The 26,719-nt window shown below is 39.3% G+C and overlaps 1 protein-coding gene across 3 annotated transcripts in view; it reads right to left on the minus strand.

Moving 5' to 3' along the window:
- FRAS1 (Fraser extracellular matrix complex subunit 1) overlaps positions 1-26,719 on the minus strand; it is a 413,106-nt gene that overhangs the window by 102,149 nt on the left and 284,238 nt on the right. For all 3 annotated transcript variants that reach the window (XM_045790212.2, XM_045790198.2, XM_045790207.2), the window contains 5 exons: positions 22,016-22,194; positions 17,307-17,423; positions 8,858-8,972; positions 6,233-6,370; positions 3,820-3,852 (listed from right to left, as the gene is read on the minus strand). In XM_045790212.2, coding sequence (XP_045646168.2) covers positions 3,820-3,852; positions 6,233-6,370; positions 8,858-8,972; positions 17,307-17,423; positions 22,016-22,194 — 582 coding nt within the window. The remainder of the gene's footprint in view (positions 1-3,819; positions 3,853-6,232; positions 6,371-8,857; positions 8,973-17,306; positions 17,424-22,015; positions 22,195-26,719) is intronic.

A 26,719-nucleotide genomic window follows, 5' to 3' on the forward strand; every position in this document is an offset into this window, starting at 1 on the left:
TTGAGGTCAGCCCAACATCTATTTCCTCTACCCTGTATAATAGGTTCAAGGATCATTTAACTTAAAGTCCTGGAGAAGTTAATAGTTAACCCCTTCACCTATTCAAGCTTTCAGGTAAAAGTTGAGGCTTGGAAACCAAACAGGCACACTACTATGATACTTGTTTTTCATGACCAACACACATACAGACCAGACTAAATTAAATATCCCATGCTCCACGTCAGAAACTTGTATTTATATCTTGGCTCTACTGTTTACCAGGACTGGAAATCTGGACAGATTCCTTACTCTAATGACCCTTAATTTCCCCAGCTTGAAAATGCTAAAAATAATACCCGTCCTTACAGTCTTCTTACAAGGATTAAATAAGACAACTTGTATTGTAAATTGCTTTGTAAAATGTAAAATACTACATAATCTGTTGTATATTATTACTGATTGTATGAATTATCTAGAAGTCTATCACTGGAAATGAGCTGATACTGGGTTCACATCAATAATAATACAACACTCGAAAAAGAAATAATAAGGCATCCAAATTGGAAGGGAAGAAGTAAAACTGTCACTATTTGCAGATGACATGATATTATATACAGAAAACCCTAGGTGCCACCAAAACTATTAGAACTAATAAACAAATTTAGTGAAATTGTAGGATACAAAATCATACAAAAATCTGTTGCATTTCTATACCCCAATAATAAACTACTAGAGATATTAAGAAAATAATCCCATTTACAACTGCATCAAAAAGAATGAAATACCTAGGAATAAATTTAACCAAGGAGGTGAAAGACCTGTGCTTGGAACTATAAGATACTGATGAAAGATACTGAAGAAGACACAAATAAATATAAAGATATTCCATGCTCATGGATTAGAAAAATTAATATTGTCCAAAATGTCTGTAACAATCAATGCAATCTACAGATTGTGTACAACCCCGTCAAATTTCCAACAGCATTTTTCACAGAAATAGGACAAATGATTCTAATTTTGTATGAAACTACATAAGACCCAGAAAAGACAAAGCAATCTTGAGAAAGAACAAAGCTGGAGGCATCATGCTCTCTCATTCCAAACTGTATTACAAAGCTATAGTAATCAAAACAGCATAATATTAGCATAAAAACAGATCAATAGAGATCAGGAGAAGAGAAGAGAAGAGAAGAGAAGAGAAGAGAAGAGAAGAGAAGAGAAGAGAAGAGAAGAGAAGAGCCCAGAAATAAACCTATATATATATAGTCAATTAATTTATGACAAAGGAGCTAAGAATATACAATGGAGAAAGAACAGTGTCTTCAATACATGGTATTGAAAACACCGGACAGCCACATGCAAATGAAGGAAACTGCACCCCCATCTTACACTACACACAAAAAATAACTCAAAATGGATTAAATACTTGAATGTAAGACCTGAAACCATAAAACTCCGAGAAGAAAACAAAGGTGGAAGCTCCTTGATATCAGCCTTGGGGAGGATATTTTGGATTTGAAGCCAAAAGCAAAAGCAACAAAAGCAAACATAAACAAGTGGGACGACATCACACTAAAAAGCTTTTGCACAGCAAAGAAAACCATCAACAAAATGAAAAGGCAAACTACCAAATGGGAGAAAATCTTTGCAAATTATGTATCTGATATCCAGTTAATATCCAAAATATATAAAGAAGTCCTACAACTCAATACCAAAAAAACCCAAACAATCCATTTAAAAATGGGCAGAAGATCTGAATAGTCATTTTTCTAAAGAAGACATCCAGATGGCCAACAGGTACATGAAAAGATGCTCAACATCACTCATCATCAGGGAAATGCAAACCAAAACCACAGTGAGATATCACCTCACACCTGTTGGGATGACTATATCAAAAGGACAAGCAATAACAAGTGTTGGCTAGCATGTGGAGAAAAGAGAACCCTTGGGCACTGTTGGGGGGAATGTAAACTAGTACAGCCTCTGTAGAAAATAGTATGAAGGTTCCACAAAAAATTAAAAACAGAAATACTGTATGATCCAGCAATTCCACTTCTGGGTTATCCAAAGAAAATGAGAACACATTGGAAGCCTGGGTGGTTCAGTCAGTTAAGCGTCTGCCTTCAGCTCAGGTCATGATCCCAGGGTCCTGAGATCGAGTCCTGCATTGGGCTCCTTGCTCAGTGGGGACTCTGCCTCTCCCCCTCCCCCTCCCCTGTCGCCCCTGCCAGTGCTCTGTCTCAAATAAATAAATAAAATCTTAAAAAAAAAAAAGGAAATGAAAACACTAACTTGAAAAGATATATGCACCCCCATGTTTATTGAAGCATTATTGACAAGAACCATGATGTGGAAGCAACCTAAGTATCCACTGACAGATGAACAGATAAAGAAAAGGTAGTATATATATGCAGTGAAATATTACTCAGCCATAAAAAGGAAGAAAATCTTGCCATTTGCAATGACATGGCTGGGCCTTGAGGGCATTATGCTGAATGAAATGGGTCAGACAAAGAAAGGCAAATACCATATTATCTCATTGATTTGTGGGATCTAAAACAAACAAACAAGCAAACAAACAAACAAAAAACCCAAGCTCAGAGCTACAGAGAACAGATTGGTGGTTGTCAGACGTGGGGTGGGGGGGCCTGAAGTGGGTGAAGGGAGCCAAAAGGTACAAACTTCTAGTTATAACTAAGTCATAGGGGTGTAATGTACAACATGGCAACTATAGTTAATAAAATAGTATTGCATTAGGGAGACAGTAAATGTAAAAGTTATAAGAAAAAATAATTTGTAACTACATATGGTGATTGATGTTAACTAGACTTATTGTTGTGATCATTTTGCAATACACACAAATACTAAATCATTATGCTGTACACCTGAAACTAATATGATGTTATATGTCAATTTGTTATATGTCATATGCCAATTTAATCTCAGTTAAAATGAAAAAAACAATGACACAACAGTGAAATTTACTGTTGATTCAAGTGTGATTCTTAATCCTCAGAGAAGGTAAGAAGGTCTGGGAGTTTGAGGGAGATGACTTTCTCTCCAACCAAAATTTATCCTACATGAAATATAACAGGACATAGGGGTGGTTGATTCCAGTGGAATAGTCAACCCCAACTAAACAGCAGTTTAAGGGTGCTGTTTACAGCCAACCATCCTCGCACCAGACCTAAACAAGAAAGCTTGTCCCTATGTTGTTCCCCAGAGATGCCAGGTCGGCCTGTGCTTCTGCTCCCTGGCACACGGCTTCTACTGAGCTGTGCACTAAAGCTGGGATGCCGGGGTCTTCCACACACAGCTTTCACTTCCCTCCAGCAGCAAGGCATTCCATGAAAGGCCCAATTCAAGACTGAATATGACCATGGTCCATTAGCTGAGTGTCACATAGGAATGACGGTGCCAATTATTGTTCTGGGAGCTTTACGTACGTACGATTATTAGTTATTATCCCCACTGATGAGTGAGGCATGCAGGCATAGAGAGGGTAACAAACTCTCTCAGAGCAGGCTGACCCCCAGGGCAGTCGGGACCCAGAGGCTAAGATCTTAACCACTATCACCTCTTTTTAATAGATATTGGGACTGTTTGAAACGGGGTTTAAACAACACTACTCTTTAGAATACTTGATGGATTATTTTTTTCTAAGAATGCAAAGTTAAGCTATTACTGTTTAGTCATGTGACTTTCAGAAAAACTTGTCTTATATAACTTTAAAGCAGTTCTTAGAAAATAGTGCAAGTAATGATGAAGGGAACAAAAAGCAAGGACTGATAAGGAAAGGAAAATTTCATTTTCTAATAAAATTGCTATTAAAATCTTTACCTGTGAAGTGAAACTTCACCGATTCTGGGAGACCTGAAATAGAAAAGAGAAAATCAATACACTGCTAAGCATTTTAGGGTCAGAAATAGATGGAGAACATACAAAATATGGGGCAGAGGTTAGAAAAGTAAAGGATGTTTTAATCTAAATTATTATGGTTTAAAGAAAGATCACCAGGTCTTTTGTTAATGTTATGTTGAATTTAATGGTGCCAGCACTAATTTTAGGTAACAGCAAGAACAACAAAAACTGCAGAGTAGAATAATCTTATATCCCAGTAGTTAGAATGATTTATAATATATTCATTCAGATCCCATTTTATCAGTACATAAAATCCTACAAATTGGTGAATGTGGGTGATGTCGTATATCACTGACAAGGCTCTCTGGTGGGTCAATTCCATTGTAGAATTGAGTGATGCCTGGGACATTGATTTACACACTGTAACGATGTGAGAGATTTATCTCATGGCATTTATCCCATAGATTATACAGGACAGGACTCTGCTCTCTCTAAAAAGGCCCTAGGAACTTAGGCAAGTAGAATAGACACAGAAATAACTTCAACCATGGCTGACATGTTTTCTTTCCCTCTAATCCCAGGATATCCTGAGTTTCTTTGCAAAGTAGGTCTTTTAAAGTAGGGGTTAGAGAACCATGAACATTTTCATGGGCTATTAGTTACCCAGTTATCAAACACCGGGGATGCCCCTTAGAGAGGAGGCCTATACCCACATTTCGATATTTTCAAAGAAGAGTTAATCATTTTCTGAACAATTGCATATATATATGTATATATATATATATACATATATATATGCAATGGAAAACATTACTTTAAATGTTTTCTATAATTTAAAATGTAATTCTAAAATTATTTAACCCGTGTTCAGCTTACCATAAGAAATCACCAGCTGTTCTGTATGAATAAAGCTACTATATAAAAATAAGACTCCATATTAATCATGTTATGTGGTACATACATCTTAAAGATCATAAGGAAACAGGCTCCAAGATTTTTAGAATCATTCCAAGGCACCTAAGTATTTAGGTGTAGGGACTTAAAACTCCTGCACTGGAGTCAGCAGCTTTGATTAGTGGGTCAAGGAGAGAGATAAGGGGTAGCAAAGATTAACTATCTGGCTTAGTGGAAGGGCATAAAATGGCTCGAATTAGAAATCCAGTTATTTGGGATGCCTGGGTGGCTCAGTTGGCTGAGTGTCTGCCTTCAGCTCAGGTCATAATCCCAGGGTCCTGGGATCGAGTCCCACATCAGACTCCCAGCTCAGCAGGGGAGCCTGTTTCTCCCTCTGCCTGACGCTCCCCCCTATTCATGCTCTCTCTCTCTCTCTGACAAATAAATAAATAAATAAAATCTTAAAAAAAAAAAAAAAGAAATCCAGTTATTCTTTTCTTCAGTGTTCTCTTCCTTTAAAAAAGATGTCTTCTGTCAAATCCTGGCCCAAAACGTTGCCTGCATTCTCCATTCCTGCGTGGGACCTTCCCTGAGGTAGTGCGGGATGCTTCTCACTAGATTCCCCTCGCCCACAGCTCACCCACCCTGGCCTCCTCCTCAAATCCTCAAATCCACTCACATCACTGCAGTCAAAGAGTTCTTTATGAGAAGTCATCTCCCCAGATCTTAAAACCTCCACTGGGTTCCTATTGTTCTTGGGATAAAGACCCACATCCTGACAGGCTTACAGGGCCTCTGAGGTCTGGCCTTTATCTCTTCCTCCAGGCTCATCCCTATTCTGTTCAACCTTCTACATTCCAGACATAAACTTTTTTTTTAATCCCCAGAATGTCACGTTCTCTCCCTCCTCAGGGCCTCTGCCCATGGGCTGTGTGCCCTTCCTTGGGAAATGCTCTTCCAAGTACCCCAAGTATCCCAAGAGGCACATTTAGGCTGATTAGCATCTGCCCATCCTTCCACTGTCAATACCTCCCTGGGGCAGCCTCCACTGAACCCTTAGTCTCGGGCAGTCTTGTTACTTCTAATTCCACCACCGAACATTTTTCTTTCTCTCCAGAGTTCTTCTCTTAGTCTACAATTAAACACTCATTACTGGGATTATTTCTCAAACTCTGTCTCCATACCTAGATCCCAGAACAGGATGCATGCCTCTTTTTGTTCACCACTATAATCTCCAAGACCTCACTCAGTGGTAGCCACATAGGAGGCACAAAATAAAGTTTTATTGAAAGCATGCCTACACGCATGAATAAATGAAAAAAAAAAAAAAAAGATGAACTGAGCCCAAGCCACATATTGGCCACAAATCTCAGCGATTTTGAGCAGCTATAAGGCAATGTCACTAAACTGTCCAGAAGGACAACAGGAAGGGTCAGGGAGAACGGGCCATGAGGATCCCAAGAGAGCAGTCTGGGTGCAACAGAGAAGAGAGCATTACCAGCGAAGGAGAAGGCCATGATCTCCTGGAGGTGGGGAGCTGCAGGGGGAGGACGGTACATGATTTTGCCCTGGTTAATATCTTCCTGTGTGAAATACTGGATGGGAGAGTGAGGCTGGTCCCTGTGTTCAATGATTCCTGGGGAGGAAGAGACTCAGCATTAGCATCAGCGGTAATTCTGATCGTTGACTGAATGACTGGGGCCATAAACCTGCCTTTCCCACTGGTGGGAGTCTTCTAGCCTACAAGAACAATTGCTCTCTGGTTTCTCTTACCATACCATTCTCCAGTCATTCAAGAAAAAGGCAAATCTGAAGCCCAAACAGACTTTAATAGCATCTTTTTAAAAATGTTTAATTGAATTATAGTTGACAGACAATACGATATTAGTTTCAGGTGTACAACTTTGTGATTTGATAATTGTACACGTTATGAAACGCTCCCCACGATAAGTATAGTTACCATCTGTCACCATACAAATTCATCACAATATTATTGACTATATTCGTTATGCTGTTTTGTTCATCCCTGTGACTTACTTATTCTATAACTGGAAGTTTGTACCTCTTAATCCCCTTCACCTATTTTGCCCATCCCCCTCCCTACCTCCCCTCTGGCACCTACCAGTTTATTCTTTGTATTTATGAGTCTGTTTTTGTGTGTTTGTTCATTTGTTTTATTTTTTAGAGTCACATATAAATGAAAGCATATGGTATTTGTCTTTCTCCGTCTGACTTATTTCACTTAGCATAATACCCTCCAGGTCCAATTCATATTGTCATGAATGGCAAGATTTCATTCTTTTATGGTTGAGTAACCATATATATATATATATATATATATATATATACACCACATCTTCTTTATCCATTCATCTACTGATACACACTGAGGTGGCTTCCCTATCTTGGCTATTGTAAATGATGCTGCAATAATTATAAGGGGTGCATATATTTTTTTGAATTACTGTTTTTGTGTTCTTTGGGTAAATACCCAGTTACTGGATCATACAGCAGTGCTATTTTTAATTTTTTTGAGAAACCTCCATACTGTTTTTCACAGTGACTGCACCAATTTATATTCCTGCCAACAGTGCACAAAGGTTCTCTTTTCCCCACATCCTTGTCGACACTTGTAATGTCTCCCCTTTTTGATACTAGCCATTCTGACTGGTGTGAGGTAATATCCCATTCTGGTTTTGATTTGTATTTCCCTGATGATTAGTGATGTTGAGCCTCTTTTCATGTGTGAAACCCAAATAGATTCTTGACTAGAAGTCACTGACTATAAGTGATAGTAAGACATAAACTATTACCCCTCATATAACTTAGACTAGGTGATTCTCCACAAGTCATAGACACTTTACCATAATTATGAGATTCTCTCAGTTGAGTTTAAGTTCAAAGGTCAAGGTTGCTGAGAAAATGACATTTATAATGAGGCTATAATGAGAGTTTTCTCAATTTACCCCTTTCCTTCAGAAACTCCTCAATCTCCGTGATAATCTTCGGCAACAGTAACATTGATCAGGATTTTTCTAAGAATTGGATTTGCAATTAAAACTCTGATTGTGATAAATGCGTCAGAGGTTGCAAATTTACTTATCATTTCTAAATTTTGTAGGTACAGAAATAACGCTCTGATCATCTTTCAAGTCCTATCAACGCTTTCAAAGAAGGACACCTGTGAGAGTTGTGTTGAACTAATTCAAGTTCTGCAGGGCTGAGAGACCTATGGCCGTTCTCCTGAAGACGGCCCAGGCTGCTGGACAGAGAGAGCTCCACCTCCACCCCGGCAGTATATGAGGACGCCTCTTGCCGTGACTTAGATTTAGAAAAAGGGAAGGATGACTTTTTAGGTGTTTAATTTCTCTGGACTTTATCAAAAGGGTAATATAATTTAAGTTTTAGACATTTATTTCTCCTGGGGGATTTGATAATGTGAAAGGCTGACATCCAGGGCAGTGGTTGGTCTTGGGAGCAGAACTGTCTTAATAGAAGCTAATCTCTTTTCCATGCGGGACAGCCACACCTCTGTTAGGAATAGGCTTATTAGTTAACTACAGCCCAAAGTTCAGCCATCTAAAGGATGAAGACTGATGGCAGGGGCCCACCTCTCCTCTCTGCTGACTGTGGTTTCACATTTCCATTTCTCTCTCATGCAGGAGGAGCGACTTATCCAAAGGGGAAAGAAACGGAGTGTGTGGGGCTCAGCCTGTTCTGCACTCGGCTGGCAGAGCTCCTTGTCCTGAGTACTGGCTTATCCTCATTCCTGTCTGTTCACCTCTCATGACCTCCCCAGGGCAGGGCCTGCCCCTACAGACGGTGCTTGTGTCTGTCCAGTTCCACTTGTGCATGGGAGGGGCAGCTCAGTCCAGTGACTCAAGTCATCTGCACACCATATTCTCCAGCACAGCTCTGTCATACCAGAGCTGACACACTCATCGCCATCTGTCTGACCGCAGTGTCTCTCTCTCAAATGGTCCTGAATTCAGAACAGGGGAACAAAGGGTAGGAAGAATTGTTCCTCCTTAGATCTTCAACAAGTACGTCCAGAGCTTTGAAGATAGGTTAACAATTAGAAGACAGTAGCATCACTCAAAAGATCGTGTACTGCAAGTCTTACCTTGATTTGGATGCAGAGGTAAAGTGATATTGTATATAATCTTTCCGCTTGGACTCTCAGAGTTTACAAAGGACAGGGAGTGAGGCTGAATCACAGTCAGGCCATCTTCCCGAGCCTAAATTTAAGGAGGAAGAAGAACAAACAGTGTGATGAAAACGAAAGCCAGAGGCAAAAACAAACCTTATTAAAAAGGAAAAAAAAAAACCACTTTGGGCTTTTAAATTAGTCACAGCAAAATTTTTTTCTGAAAGCTCAGAGGAAGGAGCTGGTCTCTTGCACTGCAGATTTGTGTTGGCCTTAAGAACCTCACAGGGTCATAGAATCTTCTTCCAGGTTTCTTGTACTCTCCTTCCCTCTGCCCTCTGCCCCCAGGTTTGTGTTGGCGCATACTGTGGGTATCCCAATCTGATCACTTTTCCCTAGGTGGAACTCGCAGCGGTACACATCTGAACACGAGCCATCACAGCTGGCTCTCCTATTGTTCTGATATTCACAGCTGGGCCGCTACCTTTCTGCTCCTCTGATTTAATGGGCTAAGGTTGTATCTGGTAAGATGCCCTCCCTAACCCTCCCAGTTTTGCTAAAGGGAACTGTGATGTTTTCAAAGGGCCAATGATGAACTCACCTGAAACACCAGAAGAGGCTCATCATTTGAATTCAGAGGTTTAAGAATTATTTATTAAAGCCCATAAAACTAGTCCATGTTTTCTTTGTCTCCATTGCACTATTCAAAAAGACTAGATATTGCTTTTCTCTTCTAGCCCTCAGTATATAATGAAGATATCAAGCAAAATCAAAACCACACTGAGATACCACCTTACACCAGTTAGAATGGCAAAAATAGACAAGGCAAGAAACAACAATTGTTGGAGAGGATGTGGAGAAAGGGGATCCCTCCTACATTGTTGGTGGGAATGCAAGTTGGTACAGCCACTCTGGAAAACCGTGTGGAGGTCCCTTAAAAAGTTAAAAATTGAGCTACCCTATGATCCAGCAGTTGCACTACTGGGTGTTTACCCCAAAGATACAGACGTAGTGAAGAGGAGGGCCATATGCACCCCAATGTTCATAGCAGCATTGTCCACAATACCTAAATCGTGGAAGGAGCCGAGATGCCCTTCAACAGATGACTGGATTAAGAAGTTGTGGTCCATATATACAATGGAATATTACTCAGCTATCAGAAAGAACGAATTCTCAACATTTGCTGCAACATGGACGGCACTGGAGGAGATAATGCTAAGTGAAATAAGTCAAGCAGAGAAAGACAATTATCATATGATTTCTCTCATCTATGGAACATAAGAACTAGGATGATCGGTAGGGGAAGAAAGGGATAAAGAAAGGGGGGTAATCAGAAGGGTGAATGAAACATGAGAGACTATGGACTATGAGAAACAAACTGAGGGCCTCAGAGGGGAGGGGGGTGGGGGAACGGTGATGGGTAGTAAGGAGGGTACATATGGCATGGTGCACTGGGTGTTATACGCAACTAATGAATCATCGAACTTTACATCGGAAACCGGGGATGTACTGTATGGTGACTAACATAATATAATAAAAAATCATTAAAAAAATAAATAAATAAAAATTAAAATAAAATAAATTAATCAAAAGGCCAATGTGTACATATATTTTACTGTCCATTCACTTGTCTATAGCCATAACCCACCAATAGTGCCAACACTCAAAGAGAGAGAGAGAGAAAGAGAGGGATTTCGAATCCCATGATCAGGCCTAACAGTGAGTTGGGGACAGCAGTAGAAACACAGAGTGGAGATGAGAAACGTAGTGTGAGCACGGGCCCCTTTCTTGGGTCACATATGCTGTTAACAGGACAGAACAAAAACATCCGGCTCATTGCAGGCTCTTCCTAACTGACCCCTGAAGGTTAGAGTTTGACATGTTCTCCTGCTCTTTGAAGCTCTTCTTTCAGAAGGAATTTCCCCATTTAGGAAAGGATTAAGTAGGGCTCAGTAATTCTCATGGAGGAGGGCGTGGTGTTCTTCCTTTTAACTGCGAAAAGATTGAAGGTTGCAGTTGCTTTGTAAGTGTCCTGAAGGCACACCGGTCCTGGGGAGAGGCAGCACTCGCAGGTTAGGACAACCCTCCTATAGGAAAGAGTCTATTTCAGGACACTTCTCAGGGCTGGAATGTAATGAGTAAGGAAAATAAGAATTACAAATAGCAGCTGGTCTCTCACCCTAAAATAAAACAAGTAAGGACAACAAATTAGAAACCTATGCCCCGTGGAAGGTGTTTACAGCCTATGCATGTGCGCACACACCTATAAATGTGTACATGTGTGGGCACAGCCACATGGACAGAAAAGTGCAGACTCAGGCCACCTTTTCATCTCAAAGCCATCAGAGTATCTGAAGAAGAGTATTATGAGATCTTTTTGAAAATCTAGATGCCCCTGAAATAATAAAGCAGTAAGAAAAGGGAATGGACAGAGGAGCACGGATAAAGGGAAATATATGCCAGCCAAGATAACATATTTTATTATGGAATTTATTGACACTATTTCTCTACTAATAGAAATAGACACGAGGTAGAAAAAGTAAGGGCTTGATTCCCTGAAGAAAGCAATATTGAGTCTGACATATATCAAAGTACAATCAATTTTAATATTGGCTATTTGGAATGTTCAATATTTATCAATTAAACATAGTAAGAAATGAAAGATTAAATTTCATAGAAATCATTACAGAAGACGCTTTTTTATTAAAATAACTGTCAACAAAGGAAGATTACAGAATAATGTTTCTCATAATACGATGTTACCTCTGAATATATCTGGAATCCAATTGCTTCTCCCCACCGCCATTACCACCAGCCTGCTGGGAGCCACAATCTCCCCTGATCACCAGGATGCCTCCCAACTACTCTCCTGCCCACCTACAGTCTATTTCAGCACAACAGCCAGCCAGAAAAGATTTGACCTCTGTGGCTCAACACCGAGTAATGGCTCTCCATTTTTTCCAGAAAAAAAAAAAGTCCCTATCATGGCCCATGAGGACTTATAAGATCTGCCCCAACTCCCCCGCCCCCCGGCTCCCTGCCCCCAACACACACATTTGTTACATCTGTGAATTTGAGATTGCCCTCACATTCACTCAGTCTGCACCAGCCATATTGGCTTCTTTGCTGTTCCTTGAACATCTAAGCATACTCCCAACTCGATGTGTCTAAACACATGGTTCCCTGGGCCTGGAACACTTTTCCCTCGGGTATCTGCATGGCTCTCTCCCTCAACTCCTGCAAATCTTTCTTTAAACATCATTGTTTTAATAAAGCTCAGCTCATTTAAAACTACAATCTGGGTGGGTCTCTCCTGCTCCACCGCCACATTTCTGATCCCCTTGACCTTGATCTACTTTTTGTTTTACCAAAATACTTTTCACTAACATGCAATATATGAGTTACTTATTAATTATGTATTGTCTATTCCCTCCTGCCCCACCAAGAGAAAGGAAATTCCATGAGGATATGGATTTTTGTTTGTTCATGGCTGGATCCCAAGCACCTAGCACAAGGAAGTGCTCAATAAAAATTTATTGAGTGAATGCAAAATATCATTATGAAAAGATTAAGCTAAGAAGTAAAATAATGAAAGTACTTTTATAATAACTTAATTAAAAAATATTTTCCATCATCTCTCAATGTCATCTAAAGAGGCACAAACACTTCCACGTGTAAGCCTGAGCAAAGTGTGTGTGTAACTTAAATCTTTAGAATCCCGGGTCAGGATTTATAAACATTATCATTTCAGCCTCCATTAAAAGAAAGACCACTTTCACCTGTCGACTGTCATATTACCAAATCAGCAAAGCCCATGGTTGGCCTCAGAAATTAAACACTCACGAAAAATAAGAACATGAGATGAGCAAAAGGGGGTTCTACAAGAAATCATCTCACATAGTTTGGTTAGGACAACAAAATTAATTCACTTACATATTCATGTAGCAAATATTTAGTCAGAGCCTACTCTGAGCAAGGTACCAAGCAAAGAGCTGTGGGAGATGCGAGATGAATCAGATATAGACTCTTTCCTCAAGGATTTCCAATCTTCAGTAAGGAAGTTTGTAAATAATTCCAATGTAGGAACTGCTAAGTAGTGTGAAAGGCTCAGATAAAGCACAGTAGAAATTCCAAGGACAAAGGAACATTTCCAGAAATTGCAGATAATAATTTTATTAGTGTTTGAAAGGTCTCAAGAAAAAAACATGGACACATAAGCCGGCAGCCATAAAACATATACAGCATGCCCAGACTTGAGTCTATAGGACAAAAGAGATCAGCTGTTCCAACTGAATCCCTGCTAACCCCAATAAGAGTGATTTTAAGAGGACTCTTGTTACAGCAATCACTCTGGAAACAAATGGAACTAGGAATGCTTATGTAAGGCCTTTCTCTCAAGTGTTGACCTTGGGCAACCCACCTCTGAGTACCACAACCATATGAAAAAGGAAGTAATAAATATTCTTTCACATTAAGAGATAAGTGAATTTATTTCCCCTTTGGGAGAAGAATTGGAAATATGACATTCAAAATATGTGTGTGTGTGTGTGTATACCCATATGATTAATTTATTTGAATTTGAAGGTGATACAGTTTAGGGAATTATTAGCTATGTGAAAGTAGGTCTAAAATGATTCATTTAGTCAACAGATATTTACTAAGCAACTACTTTTATATGAGGCATTGTGTGAGATGCTGAGGAAGATACCAAGATTAATTAAAGATTTTGTCCTTAAGGATCTTCTAAATCAAATGGTGGATGATTACTTGGAAAACTGAGTTGATGTAAATCTATTAACTTATTTGCTGAATCTCACACTATGCTATCCTATTTATTGGCAAATATGCATGTTTACAGATCTCCTTGCCCAAATTTGATATATCTCCTAAATGTATACATCTCACATGTTTATATATATCTTATAATATTATTCATATGTGTATACATCTTATACATGTATGCATGCACATAATTCTGATGGAACACTACAAACAAAATCATAAGATACCATTTAAAGGATCAGATTTGATGAAGAAGAACATTATAGAAAGGCCACAGAACAAATTTCCATTTAGGCAGGTATTTGTTTATGTTGCTTTTTACTCTATGCAATCTTCCGGGGGAATCTCAGGCCCGAGGATTAAACCACTACTTTCCACTAATGATTCTCCGAGGTTTATCTCCCACAGAGAATATCTACTGATCTTCTGCCAGCCCTTAATAGGCACACCTTTTACAAGTGCATCCCACTGAACTCATCATGTCTTCCACCTCTCCCCTCCCCCAGAGTCCCCATACATTCCCGATCTTAATGAATGGCATCTTTACATATTCAGAAACTGGGCTGTTTTACCCTCTCCCTATAACCAATTGACCACTATGGCTCTAAATATCTTTTAATCTCTCCCTGTTGTGTTTTTTTTTTTTAACTGTCTTAACCACTTCATACAGTACAGTAGTGTTAACTATATACACATCGTTGTGGAACAGATGTCTAGAACTTTTTCATCTTACAAAACTGAAACTCCATATCCACTGAACAAAACCAATTTCCCGTTTCCCTCTCCCTACCTCTACCTCCCCACCCCTGCAGGGGCAACTACCATTCCACTTTCTATTTCTAAAAGTTTTACTACTTTAGATAGCTCACATAAGTGGAATCATGCAAGATTTGCCCTTTTGTGACTGCCTTATTTCACTTAGGATAATGTCCTTAAGGTTCATACATACTGTAGCATGGCAGGATTTCCTTCTTCTTTGAGACTGAATAATATTCCGCTGTTGTATATAACACGATTTCTTTATCTATGTATCTCCTGAAGGGCATTTAAGATGGTTCTGCCTCTCAGCCATTATGTACAATGCTGCAATATACATGGGTATGCCAGTGTCTCTTTGAGATTTCACTAACTCTTAATCCTTATTGCCACTGCATGCAGTTCATGCTACCAACCCTTCTTGTTCTAGATGATTGTAACAGCCTATTTCTTGGCCTGCTGGTTCTCTGTCTGGACCCCATGTGGGGTGTTCTTTACACTACGGCAGAATGATCTTCCTAAATTGAAAATCTGAGCATGCCCCCTCTCTGCTATGAATCTTTCAGCATCCTCCTTACCCAAAAACATCCTTTCAGGACAAAATGGAAACTCTTCATCTTATCTGTAAGGTCCTCTATGATCTGACACTCATTTCTGGTTTCTTTTTCACCTAGGGATTTATGCTCTGGCCAACTGAACTCTCTGTAATTCTTCAAACATGTCATGTACTCCTGTGTCTCTCACTTTTTTCACCTGCTGCTCATCTCCTGAAATGAATTTTCCCCTATTTGTAGTCTAGATAAATGGGGTTTCAAGTGTGGTGAGCAGAGCAGAAGCAACAGTATCACCTGGGAACTTGTTAAAAATGCAAATTCTCAGCCCTAGACCAGATCTACTAAATTAGAGAACTCTGGGGTGGGCTCCAGTAATCTGTGATTTAACAAACCCTGTGATCCTAATGCAGGCTGAAATTTGAGACCATGCTCTAGAAATAATTTACACTTCAACCAGCTCAGTTCACTCCAAGAGGAAGCCTTCCATGATTTCCCCACGCCCTACTGGATTAGGTGTCTCCCTATGGTATTTATCACTGTATTGTCATTGCTTACTTATTTGCTTGTTTTAGACTCTAAGTTGCTTGAGAACAGAGACTGTGTTTTGCAGTCATTGAATCTCCAATGTATTTTGCAGCACTTGGGATAAATCAGGGGCTCAAAAGTGTTTATCTGAATGACTAAATAACTGGAGAGGTGGACTCTTACCCTTAAACACATGTATGGATATACCATATATGTATCTAACATATATATTCATAATGTATTTACCAAATATTTGTAAAACTTGTGTGTTTAGGTGAGTCCAAATCCCTGAATAGAAAATGTGTTTTTGTCACAGGTTACAAGTATACCCTATAGTAATGGCCCCAATTAATGTCAAAAGAAATACAAACTGTGTATATTTTAAGGAATAAGAGAACGGGCTAATCACATTTTACAGTAAACTCACCTTTGTGATATCCTAAATTAGACAAGACAGATCTAATTTACAAACATGCAACCTGAAACCCTAAAGGTTAAGTAACTTGAGAAGTCTCTAGAGGTCCACAACAACATAGTGGGAATGGCGCCATCTTCATTGGCTCCTGGCCCATTTTTCCCCTCTAAACTCAAAATAACACTGCATTAGCATTTGGCAAGAAATGTGTATGCACATTTTTCTTTACACTTTACAGAAAATTCTGATCCAAGTTCCTCCAGTCAGAATGATGAATTATAGACTTTATAGTGCTGCTGAATTATGATTTCTTTAAATTATGGTTTATGGTGGAAATGCCGATACCAGCTATTCATTAAAAACTTTCTGTTTCCCCCTTTATGTCTCTGTCATGCCCCAGACCCATAATTTCTAAAACTATAGCTGCTCTCTTTGTTGTGGCTCAGGGCTGATACACGATTTTGGAGTGTAATTATGTGGGCACTAACTAAAATGTGACTCCTTAATGATTAATTTACAAGGTCTCATATGCTTGTGGCTCTGTCTAGAACAGGGGTTCCGGCTTTACATACCCCTAGACATGGGGTTACAGTGGAGCTGCTAATTGTCTGAACTAAGCTTCACGTACTAATTTAGCTGTCGTGTTGCTTCAAACCTTTCCATGTGCCCACACTCCTTCCTACACAGCCCACAAGACCTTCTGTGATGAGCTCATGAACCTCCAGGTCCTCACTACTCCTCCTCTGCCCCCCTAAGTTCTCCAGTCTAATCGGACTGTTGGCAATTTTCCCAACCACCCTATTGTCTTTCACCTCTGTGTCTCTGTATGCGCTGTTCTTACATCTGGTAGTGCCCTTCACCTTCACTTCTCTGTTCTTCCCGCTTGCCCCTCAGACTTGCACTTGGATAACTGGTACTTATTTCTCTGGATAGAGCAAAGGCATTACTTTCTCCAGGAAATTTTTTTAATAGAAAAACAAAAACAAAAACTTCCCATAGGGCTTCTAAAACATAGAGTGACAGTTTCTCCGGCTAGGTGGAGCCATAAGTGACTGAACAATTATATCCAAATGGTATTGATTACATAGACACAAGTTTGAAACTCCTTCCAACTACTCAAGGAGAGACTCTGTGACTGTCTAGGATGCTACAAAAAGGGCAGAAGCAATGGATGGGAGGTTGCGATAGATTCCACACAACCTTCCCTTTGCTCTGGAATTTTAAGTTTCTTTTTTAAGTCAATGAGAAATATGTTCTCAAGGCTGGTTATTGTTGGCCCCAGAGTCCGCGTTCTGAGCCAGGCATTCACCAGATACAAAAGCAGGACACTCTATTAAACCCCATCAGCGTGCCTCCTCCAAAGAGAAACCACGAGCCCTCCCACCCAACTCACAGTCATATGGAGAGACGCTCCCAGAGAGAGTTTGGGCGCTTCAGGTGTCTGTGGTAAGATCGCGATGTTGAATGTGCGACTCTCCAGATGCATATGGGCATCTGTGGCACTGGACACCTGAAAAGAAACGTCATACTGGTGAGCCTCTCAGCCTGTCGGGCATGGCATGCTTGTGCACGTTTATTTTTTCCCCCTTTAAACCATCTGTCTTTGAAGTCTATGTGCTTTTGCATTATAATTTGCATTCTGCTCTTCATTTTAATGCTAATGTTTTACTGATTATAAAAAACATGTAATCATTTTAGGCAGTTCTAAGAATGCAGAGAAAGACAAATAAATAAAAAATCTAGAATTTCACTGAGTAAAAATAGAAGTTATTAACATATTGATGCATTTCAGTTTAATCTGCTTTCTATGCATACGTGAAACTTTAGATACAATTATGTGTTCTATATTTTTACCTAACATAATACTATGATGTTTTGTTATTTCATTAAACATTCTTGAAAACATGATGTTTGATTGCTACATGTCTCATTATAAGCATATATAGCACACGTTATGTATGTGATTTTTATTCTACTTCTTTAAACTTTACCCAGCACAGATACGTACACCTAGATTACAAATGACAAATCTCAGCCTCGTCACTGTAAAGCGAGATTAATAACATTTACAATTAGATGAGTCATAAAATCAACCTCTTTTTGCTTCAAAAATGCTGAAAATGACGCTTTGCCTATGCAGTAGCTTCTCCCCTCCCTCAGTGCTTCCCAGCTGCCCCCTTAAGCCCTCCCTCTCTCTGTTGTCTGCTCCACCTTAGGCTTGTTACAAGAGTTGCTAAGGTCTGTGTGGCCCTATGTAGTTGCAATAATTCCATAGGAGAGGGGGCGGGGTTCTGTCAATTCTGAGAAAAAAGCAGGAATGGCAGTCCTTTCTCTGTGTCTTCTCAAGTTATGCCCAACAGAAAAACTGTCTTCTCTATCTCGATCCCATCAGAGGCCTGGAGATCAAGTTTCGGAATATCTACATGTTTTCAAGAAGACCTCTTTATAGTGTGTCATTATGAATAATTTAATAGCAATAGCTATACTTCCCTAACATCTATTATGGGCTCAGCACCATACTACCTACTTTTCAAAAGTTATCTTACTTATCTACTTACTTATCTACTTACAAAGTAAGTAGGTATTATCTCCTCTTTTAAAGATGAGGAAACTGAAGGTCAAAAAAGTTGAGCAAGGTGTCAAAGTCATAAAGTCAAAAGGGTCAGTGTTTAACCAGGTCAGGAGCTTCATGATCTTCCTACTGACTGAGATGGCTCAATTTGGAAGCTTTAGAAAGGGGAAAATACACTCTTATCTTTCTAAGAAAAAGAATGGAACGCTGTGTAGGTAGTGAAATGCGGACATATTACCAAGCACGGGAATCACTTCTAGCTTCCTTAGTAAAGATACTGGTGTGAAATGTGTTGGTCTTTTCATATCACATCTTCTGAGGCTATTTCAGTGTGATCTGAATAGACCAAAGTCAGAGTTCCTTCCCACGCCCCAAATGATGCAAATGTGCATGCTTTCTTCTCACTATGCCATGCTCTGTTTTTTAATGCCACTTGCATTACATAAATCCCAAGTTTTACGTGCAAAGTAACAGATGGGATGCATTGATGGCTCATGACAGCACATCAGCATTAAAATAGAATTAAATCCATGCAACTCATTGTATTGCATTTTCTGCTTTAAAGAAAGAAAAGAGAAGGGAAGAAAGAGAAGAATCGTTAGAACAGCATCTTTTTTAGTTTAAAAATCCTTCAGGGACACTAAAATGATGAATGAGAGAAGTTGCAACCATTTATTTTAGCACATAGCTACAGTGTCTGTGTCACTTCAAATCAAAATATGAGGTAAGCCTATAAAACAATGAGACTTTGAAAACACACTGGAACTTTCACATCCAGGAGAAAATCTCAGAGAGTTGTTTCACATTTGCAATAAAGATGCTGTCAGTGTTCAAAATACACTTTTTGGAATGCCTTCAGAGACAGTTCACAAATCACCGAAGGAAACTGAGCTTGTAACTTCATAATTGCTCCCTGTTTTAACCAAAAATAATTACTGCTCTTCTTACCAGACAGGACTCTGACTGACTTTTGGCTCTTCGGTCATTTTTAAAAATCAGCTTCCAAAGGATGATAGACTGTCACTACTGAGGATATTCTAAAGAAAATCCCATAGATTTTGAAGATTTCAGGTGGGAGTTCTAAACACATCTTGAGGAAAATGTGTGAAGACTCTCCAAAGGGAGCCACTTTCTAAGTAAGAATGTTCAGCTACATGTCTTAAACTCTAGCGAGTTTGTTTAAAAAAAAAATCAGTAACTTCTGCTTCTTTATAATTACCCATTTAGTAACCAAGTTGCAAAAGCAATCAAATATCATTCTGAGCAGGTACCGAGACTCCCTTTCCAGCGAAGTGCTCCGTAGAGAGAATGTTCGTCCTGACACCGATAAAGGCAAAGGCAGATCTGAGGATTTTAGTCTGCGGAGGTGCCTTCTTATGACTGAGGTCTTTGCCTCCATTCTGACTCATGCTTTGAGGACTGTGTGGTCCCCGGGAACTAAAAATGAAAAAGCTAACTTGGCAAAGGGCCCACGAGGCTTGCTCACTCACTGGACATTCCATATGCTCAGTATCATCTCCTTTTGATGCTTTCCAAGTTTAGTTCAATCTGCTCCCTGGAAAAGCACATCTTTTACACAATAGAAATTAGTCAGGCGATGAAGATGTGCACACCAGGCCTCAGGAACAGAATGGGTGGTGATTTTAACAAGGTGAGTTATCGCACCAGTTTATCCCCAGATGGATTCCTGGGCAAAGGAAAAGTCTCAGACACAGAGGGTCTGCGACCCCGCTTTGACTGCTGACCCACCACGAGGGCTTCTTTATATTTTCTCTGATATTTTCCCGAATTCTTTTCTGTATCTATGTTTCACTGCTGTTTCTCATTCAGAGATCCTCATTCCTCTGTACTTCTACTCAATTCTTTATTTCCAAATTGCCTTTGACATAGGTTTGTCTAATTTTATTGATCTTTCCCAAGATTCGGGTTTTGTACTCATTATCAATTCTCCCATTTTATACTAAATCAATTCCTCTGCTTATCTCTGTGAATTCCTTCCTTTGCTTTCCTTAGGTTTCCCTTGTAGTTCTGTGGCTTCACATAGCCCATTCATTTTCATGTGTTTCTGCTCAATAATAAGAGCTTAAGGCCATCAATTTTCTTCTGAGTATTATTTTGTCCACATCATTTAAGTTTTGAGAAGCAATTTCCTCCACATCAACATTTCTTAATAGTTTGCTATTTTGATTTCCTTTTAGAATGAGTAATTATTTAGGAGACTATTTAAAAAATTCTAAATGGTTTGCATTTTTTGTTTACCCTTTTATTATTAACTTCTAATTGTATTTGGTAAGTGCCAGAGAATGCGCTCAATATAATTTCTTGCTCTTTAATTAATTAATTAATTTTTTAAAAAAGATTTTATTTATTCATTCGACAGAGATAGAGACAGCCAGCGAGAGAGGGAACACAAGCAGGGGGAGTGGGAGAGAAAGAAGCTGGCTTCCAGAGGAGGAGCCTGATGTGGGGCTCGATCCCAGAACTCCAGGATCATGCCCCGAGCTGAAGGCAGATGCTTAACGACTGAGCCACCCAGGCGCCCCTTGTTCTTTAATTTATTGACAGCTTCTGTGGTCTGTTTGTCTCAGTTTGCTCAGGCTACTATAACAAAAATACATAAACTGAGTGGCTCATAAACAAAAGAAACTTATTTCTTGCAGTTCTGGAAATCGGAAGTCTGGAGCAGGGTGCCAGCCTGGCCAGGTTCTGGTAAGGGCTCTTTTCTGGGTTGCAGACCACTGACTTCTCATTGCATCTCCATGGCAGGGAGGAGGGGAGAGAGGCGAGCTCTCTCATGACTCCTGTAAGTGTACTAATCCCATTCATGAGAGCACAGACCTCATGACCTCAGCTAATCCTAATCACCTACCAAGGGTCTCACATCCATACACCATAGTACGGGGAGGGGACAGGATTTCAACATACGCATCTCAGGGGGACATAGACCTTCAGTCTATAGCACTGGTATTTGAGCAATCTTTACAAACAGTAGTAATGAACCCGTACATAGCGACAGGCAGTATTCTACGTGTTCCATCTGTATTAACTCATTAAATCCTCATAGTAGTTCTATTTTACAGAGGAGAAAAATGAAGCACAAGGATTTCGCCAAAGTAATTTTCCCAAAGTTGTATGGCTAGTGCATGGCAAAACTGAAATATGAACCCACTGGGTTTGGCTGCTAAGCCTCTGATCTTATCAGAAGATGGTAAATGTTCCAAAAACATTTGAAATATTTTTTTCCTCCATAGGGCACTTTAATATTTTGAAAACATTTTTTTTTTCTAAACACTTTGGCCGTTATCTATTATAAACTCCTTGCCATGGGATGACTCTGCTTGTAGAGATATTGTAAGACTGAATCAGGAGATTAAAAAAAACCTCTCAGTGCTATTAATTATATTTGTTCTCCCCCCAAATCTGACGTCGAGGCAACACAGATAATGACCAGAATTGTTTAAAATAACAGCAATGGTTTTCGTCAGACCATCCAGACATCAGAAAACATGTCAGTGGGGAGTGGAGGGTACCTGAAAGAGGAAGGAGTCACTTTGGGCTGGGACTCCCGAGTGCCTGTACCACACGATGCCTTCGTTGATGTCTTGCTGGGTAAAGGTGCTGGTGGGAGTTGCTGTCCTCCCATCAGGCAGGTGCTGCCATTCCTCTGCGGGGCTGTCTGCAGGCATATCAACCAGAAGGACTACCTCTCCTAGGAAAGCCACACAGTTAGTGAGGATCTCTGGGAAAAGTAAAAGTAAGTCAGAGCTCTCATCTTCTTGTCTACTACCTTTTTTTTTTTTTTAACAGAAATTATGAACTTCTTTATTTTTAATCTAAGGCGAAGGAAAGTACGTTAACACAGAATTCAATAGACATCATGAAATTCACCTTCAGACACCGAATTCCCAGTCTTTCAGCTAAAAGACACTAAAAGTAATTCAAGGGCAATTCATGTATGAAGTTACTAACTATATCTATTAAGTCACATAAAATCATGAATACAGCAAACAAATATTCAAATACAGGGCACTGGATGGATTCATTTTATCTACAACTTTCTGTGTAGCAGGAAATGCTTTCTAACCAGGAAGTTTTTGGTGTAAACACAATGGGAAATTTGAAAAAATTCAGAGTTATTCTTGGGAGAATTCTGTACAGTGGAAATAATGTTAGCTGGCCCTGGGATGCCTATGGCAGGGACTGCACAAAGCACATTATATGATGGTTCAAACCCAGCTCCACGTCCAACTGCATGAACTTTATGTAGGCTTTATGAGCCTTTATTCCTATTGGCAAAATGAGAATAGTACATACTTCATGGGTACTTAAAAAGGATATTGGTCATCCTTATCATTATGTTATTTGATTCTTCTGAAGATGCTATTATTATCTGCATTTAAAGAAAGTTCTTTAGACTCAGAGAAGTTCAGTAACTTCTTCGAGTTCACAAATGGTACATGAAGAAGCTGAGATTTGAATCTGAAGTTCATATTCTCAGTCGTGAACCTGTTTCCAGGCATGGTTATTTTGTGTTCACAGTCCAGTATCTATCCTCCTAAATAACTGATCTTGTTTTCTCCTCCCTTATTCCTTGGACTTCATTAGAATTGAAGCAAGGAAACCGAAATCTAAACACCACCACCACCAATCTGTTTCTATTGCTTGTTCCTCACCTGAAGCTACTATCTTCTGAGAGTGAGATTGCAAATACGGAGGTGTTATGGAAACAGTTAAAATTTCACAGGATAATATGCCCTCAAGCGTAGACCAAACAAGGGAATGGATGAACCACTAACAACAGAAGCCAGGTTCTCATGAAAATGCATCTAATAATAAAACTGAAAGAAGCCTCCACACCACTTAGATGGTAGGAGGAATAGAAGAGGAGGGGAGGGAGGGAGAGGTTCTCTAGCAGGATACCCAGATTTTAGTACACTAAGTATACTAGACATATTGGACAACCGAAAACACACTTTGATTACACTAGAGCAATTTTCTTACTTGAAGGAAATATTGCTTCTAATATTTATATGCACTAAACTCAAATCCAAAATGATCACAGTATCCTGGATGGTGATGAAATACTGAAGTAAGAAAAAAACCATCAATAGTCTTTATAAAATCATATGTAGAATCAACTCGCTCTAGTTTCTTTTTAGTATTGTTTCTCATTTATACCTAAGTCACAAATTCCATTAGCTGCCTCTCCCTGGTTCAACCTCTGTTCATAATAAAAATGCTTTTCCAGGGTGTAGATCATTTAGGAATGTGAGCACAGCTGCAAAATATTCTGAAAGTAGACTTCTACAATGAAAATGTGGAGAGTAGAAAAATAGAAAATATTCAAATGCTAATTTCCTAACTGTTCTTCTTTATAATAGAAAAACTAAGCAGAATTTTTCTAACCAGGCCTAATGAAATAAACCTGTTTTTCAGATTAAAAACAATTGCCATTTATGCAGATTAACAGGAACCACAGGATAGTGGCTAATTCCATTAATTTCAACTTAGATAATAGTGACTGAGTACCTGTTAGGTGCAAGCTATCATGCTAGACCCTTCAGGGATGGGCATTCAAAGATAAGCAAGATGCAGTTCCTACCCCTGAGATCAGTCCCCCACAGGCAACCGGGAGCCACTGTGAGATTTCAGTAGGTGAACGGCATGAACTGACTTAGAACACAAAACATCTATGATCAGAATACAAGGAGCCTATGAAAGACCTATTAAAGAGGTTGAATTTTATTTTATAAAAATGGTAATAATAGTAATTCTAATTATTTATGTAGACAGTTTGATCAATTGGGAGACTACAGCAAAATCCAGATGACCGATGGAATCCTGAACTAAAGCAACGGAAGTAAGCTTGGAAAGAAAGAAACAGACATGAGAGTCACTAAGTAAGTGGAAGCAACAGAACTTGACACTGTGGTTGTGAAGGGTGAGAGATGAGGAGGCATCCAAGAATCATACTAGTGACAGGAAGGGCAGCAATGCCGCTGACGGGTGAGCGGGGTGGAGGGAAGCTCAGCACTGGGTCTGTTGAATACCCAGTGCCTTTGTGACAAGCCCAAGAGGAGACAGGGAGAAATAGCAGTACTTTGTGGGGTTCACCCCAGCAAGGTGAGAGCTTTGGTGTAGTACCTTACCTATGCTTTTATTATGACAAATACAAGGAGCTGAGCCTCTAGATAGATAGAAATCCGGGCTTACAGAACAGTCTAGGTTTAAAAAACGAAACAATCTCTACTTGGGATTTCCTTAATTCTGAAGTCTACAGTTTAATCAAGAATTCTGAAGGGGAAATTGGACAGGTATTAAGAATTAGAATCTCACTGGAATCTCCATGAATTATTTTGGGGTTGAGAGAATTTGTATTAAAGCTTTCTTACCCAATGCTAAGTAATTTACAGTTGGCAATGTATTGGATTAAGTCAGATTTTCTCTCAAATGATACTTAGATTACTTCATTAAAACCATCTCATTAAATTTACTTTCATGCTTGTGAAGTAGCTAAAGGTAAAAGTATTAATCAGCTTGTCTACACTTATGTTTGAGAACAGTGATGAGTCTGCAAGTGGTGGAACTTGGGTCTGTTATGCATTCACTACACAAGCAATTTACATTTGGTTCAGTTCCATGGTCAGGTCTTCACAAAAAGTCTAAAGCCCAAACTGGAACATTCTAAAGTGATGAGGGAGTACATAGTAGCTGGGGTGGCAAGGGGTAGGGGCTCCACAGATTCACACCACTGCGATAGATGGACGAGCAGATTGGTGTTAAGTGGGTTTCCAATTCCCACCACCTTTTTCACTCTTGAGTGCTTCTTAAGGGTAATGTGATTTGATTATTACTAATAGGGGGCTCTGGACACACAGAAAGAGGATTATGTTCATAGGAAGAAGTTAATTAAGAGAGTTATAGTAGGAAAGGGTCACAGGCAAGCCTACATGGCATTTATCAAGCTGAAATGCTTAAATAATGATTTAATTCAACATTGTTCTGTTTAAGACTTAAACTGAATATTGGAATATTGTGTTGTCTCTAGGAAATTAAATTTTTTGGCTTTTAATGATCAAGATAAAGGTAGAGAATTTAATACATCAAACGAGTCAAAGATTTTTAGAGCTGAAAAGGGCTTAAACATTATCGAGCTTAAAATCAGTGGATAAAAGAACGCAAAGTTGAGTAAGGTCTGTGGTTTAATTAATAGCATTGTATCCATGTTGGCTTCCTGGTTTTGATAATTGTTCTATTGTTTTGTAAGATGTTACCATTGAGGGAAGCTAGATTAAGGGTATTCAAGGGCTCTTTGTACTATTTTTGCAACTTTTCAGTAAGTCTAAAATTATTTTAAAATAAAAAGTTAAAAAAATTATCTAGCCTAACCTTTCAAAGAAGCCTAAGGCTCAAAGAGGTCCACTTGCCTTCCTTAAAGTTACACAACTATAATAAAAGACACCCCAGCTAGACCAACTATTTTATAATTATAGTAATTCTTTATTTTCTTTATTTTTTAATTTAAATTCAATTAGCCAAGCTATCATACATCATTAGTTTTTGATATAATGTTCAATGATTCATTAGTTGAGAATATTACCCAGTGCTCATCATATCACCTGCCCTCTTTAATGCCCTCACCCAATTATCACATTCCCCCACCCACCTCCCTTTCTGCAACCTTCAGTTAGTTTCCCAGAGTCAACAGTCTCATGTGGTTTGTCTCCCTCTCTGATTTCTTCCCGTCCGGTCTATATTAATTATTGATTAGATTATGCTTTCCAATGTCTTTGTTGACATTGGAATTACTTTTTTTTTTTTTTTTGAGAGAGAGAGTGTGTGAGTGGGAGCTGGAGGACGATTGGAGGGGCAAAGGGAGAGGGAGAGAGAATCTTAAGTAGGCTCCCACACAATGTGGGGCTTCATCTCAGGGTCCTGAGAACAAGCCCAAGCGGAAATCAAGAGTCCGATGCTTAACTGGCTGAGCTAGCTAGGCGCTCCATTGGAATTACTTTTAAATTGCACAAGAGTTAACTTTTTCCCTCACTACGAAAAATACATAATTTTTAAAATCTGGTAAGCCAGAGGAAAAACAGATCATTATTCCCCTGCTATTTAACATGCCAAGAAAGTTTCTACTTGTAATGAATATAATTTTCATTTCAGGTGATCTATTTAGTTCTTTTTAAAAATCTACCTGCCTATTCTTTTATTTTTATGGCACTTGGTTATTG

Source organism: Ursus americanus, chromosome 8 (assembly GCF_024610735.1).
Source record: "Ursus americanus isolate L20-20 chromosome 8, mUrsAme1.1.p, whole genome shotgun sequence".
In the NCBI taxonomy this organism is placed as follows: Eukaryota; Metazoa; Chordata; class Mammalia; order Carnivora; family Ursidae; genus Ursus; species Ursus americanus.